The following is a 12,165-nucleotide window of genomic DNA, read 5'->3' as shown; positions in this document are numbered from 1 at the left end:
GCTGATGCTTTGGTCTTTTTGGAAATATTAATCATTGGTTTTTATTCCAACCCATGAAATTCTCAAGACAAGGAGGGCAGACAGATGCAGAAAGAGGAGTTTGTAGACCATATCCATACATAGAGATGTCCCTTAGAAAAGTAGGCCCAATCTTCCCAAACATTACATGAGACCTCTGGCCCTCCTTCTCTGTTGCATTCTGGAAGTAAGTCTATTATTACACACAGGCATCCACCTCCATAATTTGAAAATGTTCTTGTGTCCCTCATTCTTTATTAACCCCTTTAAGCAACCCATTGCCAAATCATTTTCGCCTCATTATTTATGTGGCTCTGGAATAGAACCTAGATCCTCCCACATGTTAAGGATGCACTGCACGCTAACACAAGGGCTTCATCCTCAACCTTCACTTCTATGTCTTGAATATCCACCAGCAGTAGTCTTTTATTCAACCTTCTTTGCCTTCTACCCCCACTCTTAGACATGGTCAAGAATAAGCCCAGGGTGTATGTGTGTGTTGGGCAATGATGGAGCCTCATTAAGCCTGAGATTGAAGGACTCCTCCTGTGTAGTAAGCAAAGGAATGTACAGGACATAAAGGGAAATTAAGATGCACATTTTGGATAAAGAGTCTAGAGTACCCAATCTAAGGCCATATGGGAATCCAGGATATAGATTTGGTGCTGGACAATTCGTTTTTGAAGTTTACTAATAGTGATGATGGTGCTACCTATCCACCCTCTTGTCAGACATTGGAATTATAATTTCCTAAAGCTTCTTGTCTCAATATCAACACTAAATAACAATTTTGCGTTATTTCATCACTCTTTTCTTTCCTCTTCCAAATAATTCTAGATTGGAAAGGTAGAGTCTTATTTACTTTTATATTCTCAGTGCAGTAAGGCAGATATAGCAGTAAATATTTGTTGAATAAGTCCACAAATTGGTTGCAAATACTGATAATCTAATCTCATCTCTCCAATGCTGAGAATCCTTCTGTGACTCTCCAAAGCCTTTAAGGGAAAAATAGGCCAGGAATTCTGTTTACTATGAAAACAAACAAAATAAGCCATCTGGTTATTCCAAGTTATTTTCCACCCTTCATTGGTAGTTTACCACTTTCTTCTTCCTCCTATAAAAAAGGAATGTTTCTACCACCATAACCCTTTTCAGTTATCATGTGAATCACACTTAATCACTTCTTCTTTCATAATCATTTTACCTAATAATAGTCAATTCAAAAATCACCCTCTTCAGAAAGCTTTTTATCCAACTCCATGTCTGGTGATGGCTAAGTGACAACATTGTTTGTAGACTTGATGACTCTCACAAGAGTAAAAAAAAAAAATCCCTTAAAATTTTCTCCGTTGTAAACACCATGCCTATACCACAGAATTGTAGTGTATATATTTCTGTTTTCAGGAAAATCTTTAGGGTTATTTACCCAGGAGCTTTCTGTTTTTAATCCCTTCTTAACTCTGGAACTTAACATAAAGGGTATTTAAATAAAATACTACATCTAGTCTGAAATCACCTTCCCTTAATCAAAAGAACACTGTTATACTGAGCTGGTCACAGGGAATACAGAAGATAAGCAGGTACTCAGCACATGCCCAAATCCCCTGGTTACTGGACCATCTAATGTATGACTGAAGTTTTGGGAAAATACATATTTTATAATGCTACTTATTTCTCTGAATGCCAAAGGGGAATATTTTGCAATGGTTTAAACCAGAACCATAAACCATAGGCAATGGAAGGAGTTGTGTTGGAGCCTTACACTTCCTGGGGGGAAATGGTAGCATCAGTTGTTCTAGAGCTCACTGGCTTGGTGAACTCTTCTATGCATCCCATCCCACCACTCGTTTAGGACTTCATTTCTCAATGACTGAAAAGTCCCTCCATACTAGCTACTTTACTCTTCCTGTCACACAGAATCAGGTTTAAACAAACTCTCAAAGTGCTTCAGTGAAGTAAGAAATACAGATCTATTAATGAACACTTGAATTAAAGATCTGGGCAGGGATTATCAGCCTCCGATTAGCTAGTGCTATCTAGACTCCTAGATTTATACTGGAACACACTAGCCCTGTCCCTCTATATACTTAAAAATTCTTGTTGAAAGTCTCTGAATGAAGTACTCACCAACAGAGTTCTCATCAAAATAGGATACATCAGCACCTCCATTGTCCTTGGGCTCCTCTTTCTGTGTATCTTCCTCTGCCATCATGATCTTCTGCTGAATCTCAAAGGAAACACTGGTACTGAAGCCAGCCTGTACTCAACAAGAAAAGAGAGATAATTGGGAAGCTGAAAGCTGAACCAACCTCTGAAAACTGAAGGTCAACAGAGCTTCATTAGTGGAACACAGATGTTGACCATCTGGGAAATATTGCTATTGAAGTTAAAAAACAGACATCCTGGGTCACCAAGCCATCTCACCACTTACTCTCCTGTAGTACAATGATTCCACTTCAATATTGTTGCTATAAACAACAACAACAGCACAATATAGGGTTGTAAGTATAGATATTTTCTGGTGGTCCCTAGAAAACAAATACAACAGGTCCCTTTCGTTCATGAGAAATAAAATCCAGTGGCTATCCCAGAGGATATCTGAAACTGCAAATAGTACTGAAACTAGTGTGTGTGTGTGTGTGTGTGTATGTACGTGCACACCAACACTATATTGTTTCATGTATATACACATTTAAAATAAATTTTAATTTATAAATTAGGTACTATTTTAATAATATAATAGAGCAATTATAGTAATATGCTATAATAAAAGTTATATGAATGTGACTCTTTTCCCTCTTAGTCTGTCAAAATAACTTGTTATTTAGCACCTTCAGTCTATTTATCTTTCCCTTATTTTTCTTACTAGGTTGAGTGATATCACCATTTCACTTAAAGGAAGCTCTTTATGGCTTCTCTTAGACTTATCTAAACCACCACTATCACTACTTCAGCTTGCAGAAACTATTACTCAATAAAATAAAAGTAATTTCAACACAAGCACTGCAGTGCAACAGCATTCAATATAGTGTTTTGGACAGCTGCTAAGTATAAATAGATGAGTAGAATATACAGTGTGGACACACTGGACCAAGGAAAGACTCATATCCCAGGCAGGATGAGCTGTGTAGCTTCAGATCTAAGCATACTACTCAGAATATTATCAGTTGTTTATTTCTAGAATTTTCCACTTAATATTATGATCATGATCGTCTTTTGTTCACAGAAGTATAAATCTTGGATAACAGGGACTATTATAATAAGAAACACTCAGAGACCAAAAAAAATGCCAGTTTTTTTGGCCTAGTTGTATTAGGATTTGTTGTTGCTTCTTTTCTTTTTTTGTGTGTGTGTGCCAGTCCTGCAGCTTGAACTCAGGGCCTGAGCACTGTCCCTGGCTTCTTTTTGCTCAAGGTTAGCACTCTACCACTTGAGCCACAGCCCCACTTCTGGCTTTTTCTATATATGTAGTGTGAGGAATTAAACCCAGGGCTTCATGCATATGAGGCAAACATTCTACCACTAGGCCATATTCTCAGCCCCTGTTGTTGCTTATTTTCTATTTTTCATTCTGAATCTATTTTTTAAATTGTTCCTGGGGCTTGAACTCAGGGCTTACATGCTACCCCTGAGCTCTTTCCCTCAAGGCTGGTGTCTTACTTTGAGCCACAGCTCACTTCTGGTTTTCCGTAGGTTAATTGGAGATAAGAATCTCACAGGGACTTCTCTGCCTATCTGGCTTTGAACTGTGATCCCCAGATCTTAGTCTCCAGAGTAACTAGGTTTACAAGTGTGAGCCACCAGTGCCTGGTTGAATCTATTATTTAATGATAACTTTCTTGGGAACCTTGTTGCTATAGCATCTTTTTTTTTTTTTGGCCAGTCGTGGGCCTTGGACTCAGGGCCTGAGCACTGTCCCTGGCTTCTTCCCGCTCAAGGCTAGCACTCTGCCACTTGAGCCACAGCGCCGCTTCTGGCCGTTTTCTGTATATGTGGTGCTGGGGAATCGAACCTAGGGCCTCGTGTATCCGAGGCAGGCACTCTTGCCACTAGGCTATATCCCCAGCCCCTATAGCATCTTTTAACTTTGACAAAGATCCCATATTAGGGAGAAAGAAACCAGCATCCTTGTTCTCGGTAGCTTCCTAAGGAATTTTTGACTTTCAGTTGGAAAATCTTATTGTGAAATAAACCCTCCCATTTGTTGTGGATGTACTATGCAAATATTTTCTCACTTCATTCTCACAATAACTCTATGACTCAGTATTGCCATTTTCATCTTACAAATGAGGAACTAGAGTCTAAGGAAAACTAGCATTGTAGAAAGTCACAATAATGGCAATGTAGCCCCAAAACTGATTAACTTCCATCTTCTTTTCAAATGTTGCAATAGTATCAGTGTTTGTTTAAGTTATTCTTGATGTAATAAGGAAAAAAGATTTTAGTGGTGATAGAATCGAGTGCAGAGGAATAGCCGGTGGTCTGTCATTCATGTTAAAGACGATGCAACTAAGGCACAAATAAAACACAAAGAAGTTGTCCAAGGTCAACAACAATAAAGAGGTAGAGACATAATGAAGACAGAGGACTGGTTGAGTTGGCTCCTCCTCCTCCTCCTCCTCCTCCTCCTCCTCCTCCCCCTCCTCCTCCCCCTCCCCCTCCCCCTCCCCCTCCCCCTCCCCCTCCCCCTCCTCCCCCTCCTCCCTCTCCTTTTTTAGCAGACTTGGGGCTTGAGCTCATGGTCTGGGCACTGCTTCTGCTCAAGGCTAGTGTTCTACCATTTGAGCCACAATGCCACTTCTGGCTCTTTCTGAGTAGTTTATTGGAGATGAGAGTTTCATGGACTTTCTGTTTGGGCTGGCTTCAAACCATGATCCTCAGATCACAGGGCTCCTGAGTAGCTATTATTTTAGGCATGAGCCACTGGTACCAGCCAGTCATTTTAATATCTGTACTTTGCAGTCTCCCACTAACTGTGCTTTTCCATTTTACTCCATCTTTCTAGGTTTAATACAAACCCCAGCATTTTTATGCTCATCTCTTTTCCCAGGTACTCCTATTATAGCTTTAAGGTGATAGATTTTTTTCTTAGTCTCTTAGTTCTAATAGCAAATTATAGATCTAATGCATCCACAATAAAGAACTATAGATAAGTTCATCAATGAATGAGAATTCTTATCCCCTCAGGCAGAAAGTCTTACTATCAGCTATCGTCTCCATCCTTTGGAGTCCTAGAAGCATGCCTCTTGATCTATATAGAATGATTTCCTAATGTTCAGGACACTGATAAAGCAGCTGAGAGTTCAGAAGGGAAACACATCTCTTCATCACACTCCATTTGATGAGATTATGCATAAGAAGAAAAGAATGAAAAACTGATTTCAACTCTTATATAGAGACAATGATCAATCCCACCTTCTCCCAAGATGGTTCTTTCAAGTATTGTGATCTTGACCCAACTGTCCACTTTCCTCATTTAATAACTAATTTAGACACACCTAAATTAGTATCTTACATACTGTACATTTGCAAGAAATGTGATCTTTATTGTCTGTTCCTTTCACAGTTTCCCTTTTCCCCTCTACATTCACAGAGAGAGGAGTGAATATAACTTAATGTCTAGAATGTGATAACTGTAAAAGAAAATGTCAAATGCAAACCTTGTACACAAAACTCTTTTCTGTGGCTTACTCATCAGAGCAAACTACTGGAGATGATTAAAATTGACATAACAGGTCTCTCCTGAGGTTGTTTTAGTATTTGAACATCGGTGTATTAATTATATTGTGAAAAGCAGTAGAAAAGGAATCATTATTTATAAAAGAATACCCAATGCTTATGTGAGTCTACCTTCTGTTAATTGCAATTGTCCCTATAGACCTTGTCACACAACTTTTATGGTGCATTCTTCTTTGTGAAGGGGAAAAGAGGAAGAATATCTCATCTAAAGTTACCCAGTAAGGAAAGGAGAAGATCAGAAATGTCTTCTAGGTTTATGAGTCTAAACTCAAAGTCTCCCCATCTCTATTTCTACAATTTTCCCTGTCCTTTCTGTTATTACAAAATTCCTTTTCAGAGAAGTTATTTTCCTAAAGATGATTCAAAGGAAAATAATTTTAAATATGTAAACATGTTCACAAGCAATGACCAGATACCAATGCAAAATGCTAAAATAAATATTAGAAAACAAAATTCAGTAGTACACTGAGAAGGTAAACCATGACAAGGTAAAATTTACTTCTGGAATACAAGGATGACCCAATAGAGAGAAGTCTATTAATAAGAATACCATATCAGTAGATATAGAAATTATATGGATATTGAAAGATGCAACCAAAACAAAACTTTTGATAAAATTCAATGCTCATTTAAAAAAACACTCAAATAATAATAAATGCATGTTTTCTAACATGTCATTTTGAGCCTGCAGCCAACATGAGCAAAAAATATTAATGATATTTCTATTCAAATTAGAAATGGGGCTCACCGTCAAATATTTTTTCTAAAGATAAAAGGAAAACCAATTAAAAATAGCAGATGTAGAATAAAAAGATCTAAAACTATTTTCAGATGGCAGAATAGTTTATTTAGAGAACCTAGGAAAATCAATGATCAACTAGAAAACCCCAAGCAGAAAAAATAAAGAACATTGCTTTTCCTGAAAATGAGTTATATATACAGTGCTCATGGCTATTGAATATGTTATTGTGTAATCCTTCAAACAAAGACATTCTCTAGATAACTACCATACAAGGGCCCAAATCAGGAAAGTATCATGGACACACATTGAATTCACAAACTCCATACTAGTTTAATTATCCCAATAAGGTCCTTTGAAGCATTCAGTTTGGGAACATGTGTTTCATTTCGTTGTTGTGTCTTTATAGTCTTTTTTCCAGCTTGGAAGAGCACAGCATGGGTGGCCTTCATAGATTGATTCATCCTCATTCCTATCCCCTCTGAATTACGAGTGAGGAAAAAGGCAAAGCAGCAACCACAAACAAAACTCATCTCGCCAGACATATAAAATGAGTAATGACTTGAACGTATAGAGAAACCTGGAAGTGATGTCACACTTTTATCTTCTTTTTACAGCAGGAGCTTTGAAGTTGACTATAAAGATAAAGAATTTTGAACTGCTGAATTCTGCTTAGATAGCATGTTCAGAAGGAATTAAAAAGGTCTTGTTTCTAGGAGGGTTCTAAAACATTATCACTTCAGTTTGGCAATGGTTCCCTTCAATCAGTGCATTTTTCAGGTTGCACTGATTTCCATGCAAATCATGGTCCTTGAGCAAATGTTAACCTGAAATATACAGCAAATGTGGGAACAGTCAAAGCTATGCCTGGACAGATTTTCTACACTATGGTTCTTATAGTGTATAGATAAGGCTGCTGTGGAATGAACTTGAAGCCAGAAATGTAGGGCCTAAGCCAGATTCCAGAGACAATATTTTAGGAAACTGCACTATGTGTCTTTCCTGCTGCTGCCTGGTCCCAAGGTTGGAGAGAATTTCTCTCTCTCTGGCACAAATTTCTTTACCCTGTTGGGTAATTTACATTATCTATCTGGCCTACCAATTATCAGCTCTAGGTTTTCTAAACTCATATAAGATTTGGGTGTTAGTACACTATCTTACATTTGAAACTAGCATTTATCAATTTGGCTAATCCCACCTTGAACTTATTTATATCTTTACTCTAGGGCATATCTAGCCCACATCTATATCTATAGTTATATTTTTATTCATGTTAATTTTATCTATGTATCTGTCTAGATTACTACAGGAAGGTATTTCTGCTTGCCTTTTCTTATATGGAACAATCAGTACTTATTCTGATTTGGCCTTGACAACATGTATTGGGATATAGTAAATAGAGCATAAATATATTATTAAAATGGATCCCATGTGGGGGTATACTGTGTGATAGGGGCAGGATTTTATGACAGGATTAGTGATTCCTTCTTCAGATGGGTTTAAATTGATGCTTGCAGAAGAGCCTCTACTAACTTACTGACTTTAGAAATGTGCTCGTGACGACACTCCTTTTGCCTTCATAGCTCCCAAATATTTTGAGAAAAAGAAACAGTTGGGATTTTAAATAAGTAAATATTATCTCTAAAATCTAACAATATTTTTATGTATGGAAGCCTCTTTTAAAATCCTGTTCAATATTCAATGCATATTGCATTAGATAAGTGTAAATGATTCCTCTGAAATGGTTAAAATGTATTATGTAAGTTTTTCACTAAGGTTTCTACAATATTTCTGATTCCAATATCTATGATTCCCTTTTATTTATCCTACTTCCTGTAGGTTCTTAGTAAATACAGAAATTTAAAAATACTGAGTTATGATCTCTCTCTCTCTCTCTCTGTCTCTTTCTGTCTCTCTATCTATCTACAAAGCAAAGTATGCAAATATAATTTCCTGAAGTTCCTCAACCCTGCATGCTGACTATGATGTGATTAGGCTCTGGGCTGTGTTGCCTCTTTTATTTGTCATTTTCCTAACTCATGGCATTTAGAAGCAAAAGGTTTATGTACACTCATAAAGTGACAAGTATTTTTCCTTGCAAAGTCACAACTGTCACTCAATATGATATCTTCACAATTAAATAGAAAAGAGAAAGAATATTAGATAACCTTAACTTGTTCAGTCTCTTCTGAGGAGAAATACCAGCATCAGCATAGGAGGCCACGTATTTGTTACGTGAAAATGGGAAGTCCCTATAGAAACTATACCATATGTCTACTGTTAATCTAATAAACACCTGAAAATGAGAGGGAGAAGAGAAAGAAATGTAGCAATCAGGAAGAATTCAGAAGATATGAAGCTCTACTCTACATTTTAGTACTTTTATGTGCATCATTTAGTGTAAGAAGGAGTGGGATTGGGGAGCAAAATTGCAAATTACTCCATAAAAGTAGAGCTAATGCTGATGAAGTTGAGTCTTAACTCTGACTATGACTCTTTAAACAATATGATTCATATCTAATCCTTGTTGATAAGATGTAAGATAATAGGAAGTTTTTAAAAAAAGATTGTTAGTTAAGGATCAATAATATGGGCAGCCTTCCAGAATTTGGTCACTGAAAACCAAACAGGTTGGTAGGATATACAATGTCAATATGTACTTTAAACAAAGAATAAAGTAAAATTCAGGAATCCAGGATAGATTAATTATGATGCTTCTATTCAGGGAGATGGGACAATGTATTTTCTCCTTGAATTGTTATACAATGTAGAGATGGATTAGAATAAACCATCCAAACCCTTTCACCCAATTCTTCTCTTTACCAATCACAAGCTCTAGTGAGATGAGGCAATATCGAAGCAATTAGGAAAGATTGATGGCCTCCCATGGACGTCCATGAGCTTTTACCCTTTGTATCTTGGCTCTAGCAGATGCTGATGACAAGAGAAGGCAAATGTTTTATACTCTGGGTGAGTAGTCCCCTAAATATTCAGGAAGACATTTGGAAATTAGGATAACAACTATGCATATTTGTCTATGGTCCTTTTCATCTTGCAAGCAACCATGTTTCCTTTATTCTATTTGAGAAAGGATAGAGGGGCTGAAGGACCACTGGGAAGCCTTTTTCCTACCCTATAGTGTTTCATATTTGGCAAAGACTCAATAAATATTTTCTAGGTTTAATTGGGTCAACTAAAAGGGAGTTAAGTAGAATTGTTTAGAAGCTAAAAATGTTTTAAAAACCTGTATAAGTAAGGTTTACTTGAATACCTGTTGCATCATCAGTGCTTACAGAACAGAGGAAGTTAGAGAGGGAAATAAAAAGATTAATACACTCACAGTTATACCGTGTGTGTGTGTGTGTGTGTGTGTGTGTGTGTGTGTGTGTATACTGGTCCTGGGGGTTTGAACTCACAGCCTGAGAGCTGTCCCTGAACTTTTGTGCTCAAGGTTATGGCTCTACCGTTTGAGCCTTTTGGTGGCTAATTGGAGCTAAGAGGCTGATAGACTTTCCTGCCTGGGATAGCTTCAAACTGTGATCCTCAGATCTCAGCCTCCTGAGTAGCTAGGATTATAGGCATGAGCCACTGGCACCCAGCTGGGGATATCTTTGTGATCCAATTTTCTGAACACTTATTTGAAATATTACCCACATAAAAATCAATCAGTGGATGTTGGGACAAGGGTAAGCCAATTTCCCTTGGCTGCATGTTGACATGTCTGGACATCAGTTACTGAAAACCTCTTGGCCTCCTGCCCCAGTTGACTCACTCTGTCCCTGAGGAGAGGAGGCAGGCCTCTCATTGGTGTGTTGGGAAATAAAATGGTTCTTGTCAGATGGCAGCCAGTCACACTCAGAGGCTGAGGTTGCTCTGCTACTTTGAGCTGTTTCCGGAGCAGGCCCTGGTGGGGAGCGACACTTGGGAAGGTGGAGTGTACCTTGAGGAAGTCCTAAAGTCATGCATCTAAGTCATGTGCTCCCATTTCATGAAGAAGACATTTTTTTTCCCTTCTTCTGCCAAACTTCAGTGTCTATCTCTTCATTGCTTTCAGATAATTAGGAAAAAAAGTACTATTGTTTTTTGGCCATCAAAGCTACATACCCCCCCACCCCGCCCCAAAAAAGCTACATACCAACCTATGTATTTTCAGTCAGGTTATCTGATATTTCTCAGAAGGAAACTGAGATTGAGCAAATTTGTTTTCTTTGCTTGTTGAAATCTTTGCTTTACGGAGTCACAACCAAGTAGGTTGGCAAGGGGTAGGTGTTAAAAGCTGGGGCTAAAAGCTCAGGCAGAGTCAGTGCTGAAAAGTCCCTAGACGTCACACCAATGGCCCTGAACTTTACCTTAGAGGTTACAGGTAACTGTTCAAGGGATAAGAGAAAGAATTTGGAAACGGTAACCCCTCTGTACTTCAATTTAACAATAAAGAAGAAAAAAACCATATAGAATAAAATCCTAAAAAAGAAAAAAAAAAGAAAAAGAATTTGGTCACTAAAATATCCTAGATAAGTCATTTCAGAGGCAGGTGGATCAATTTCAGGAGGGCAAATCGAAAGAGACAAGTTTACTGATCTTTCACAGTAGGATACTATGAGAACACGATTTAGCAGCATGTTGACTTATTTTTTCCTCTCCTCTTTTACCATTCTTAATATTTAGTAAGATAAGCAGCAAGAGAAAAAATATTACCTCTGATGGAGAATAGGAAGAAAGAGGAGGAGAGGAAGGGGTAAAAAGAGAAGGAGGAGGAGGAAGAGGAAGAGGAGGAAAAGGAGAAAGAGGAGAAAGCAGAGATATATAGAGATTCCCATCTTATGTATAAGGAAACTAAGTCTTATGGGGTTAGTATTGCTCCTCTATAGATGTACAGCCTGCAAGCAGCTTGCAAGGAGCAAGCATATTTGACTTTAGCTCCCATTCAGATATTGTGCTTTACAGAAAGCTCAAATCACTTCACAAAACACTCTCTTGGACAATGGCTCAGTAGGGTCTTAACAGGATTCTTGCATCAATTCACTGCATTTACAGAGTAAAATTTACAGAGTAAATTTTAATTTTATCTTTATCTGTTGCTGGGACTTGAACTCAGGGCCTTACACTTGCTAGGGAAGCTTTAAACCACTGAAGCACACCCTCAGTTTCACAGTTGTAGCTTTAAATATGTATCCTGCAAAGTATAATTAAAATAAGAACAGAGAAAGTGATTTCTGATATGTCTTTTGCTTTTTGATTATTCATTCAGGATTCAACAGAGCACTTCTTATGTGCTATGCCTTATTCCTTTTAAAAGCACAGAAGATGATAACTGATCATTCATTGCAGTCTGCTCTGAAGGCCTTCTGAATAAATAACCTGAGTGAATGAAGGCAAAGAAAGTGCCCTATACAGGATCATGAACCAACTTTAAGGCATTGAACTATTTTAAATTAATGACTTCTATCCTTTGTTAGATGAGTTTTTCCTCACGTTAGTAAAACGAAGGTGGTCATACTGCCTCACATTCCTTTAGCATAGCTATGACAGATATCTATTTATCTAGAGCTAGGAGTGCTTTAACATTCCTGTTAGCAGTGCTCACTCCACACTTCCTAGCCTTGGAAACTCCAAAGAGCTATAATGATATGTTGTCTTTGCCAATGAATGGACTTGTACTTGTAAGAGGT

The 12,165-nt window shown here is 37.8% G+C and overlaps 1 protein-coding gene and 1 long non-coding RNA gene across 10 annotated transcripts in view; one reads left to right on the top strand and one right to left on the bottom strand.

The window, feature by feature from the left end:
* Positions 1-12,165, bottom strand: part of Phldb2 (pleckstrin homology like domain family B member 2) — a 200,623-nt gene that overhangs the window by 104,909 nt on the left and 83,549 nt on the right. For 8 of the 9 annotated variants that reach the window (XM_048346584.1, XM_048346577.1, XM_048346579.1 and 5 more), the window contains one exon: positions 2,146-2,275. In XM_048346584.1, the coding sequence (XP_048202541.1) occupies positions 2,146-2,230 (85 nt within the window). In that variant the 5' untranslated portion in view covers positions 2,231-2,275. Of the gene's footprint in view, positions 1-2,145; positions 2,276-2,327; positions 2,343-12,165 lie in introns of those variants that run through there. The other variant, XM_048346585.1, reaches the window with a different exon arrangement.
* The window catches only part of LOC125351677, a 28,360-nt gene that overhangs the window by 5,918 nt on the left and 10,277 nt on the right, over positions 1-12,165 (top strand). The window lies entirely within an intron of this gene.

This window comes from Perognathus longimembris, chromosome 5 (genome assembly GCF_023159225.1).
Source record: "Perognathus longimembris pacificus isolate PPM17 chromosome 5, ASM2315922v1, whole genome shotgun sequence".
Taxonomy (NCBI): Eukaryota; Metazoa; Chordata; class Mammalia; order Rodentia; family Heteromyidae; genus Perognathus; species Perognathus longimembris.
This window is presented reverse-complemented; position numbering and strand designations above follow the sequence as displayed.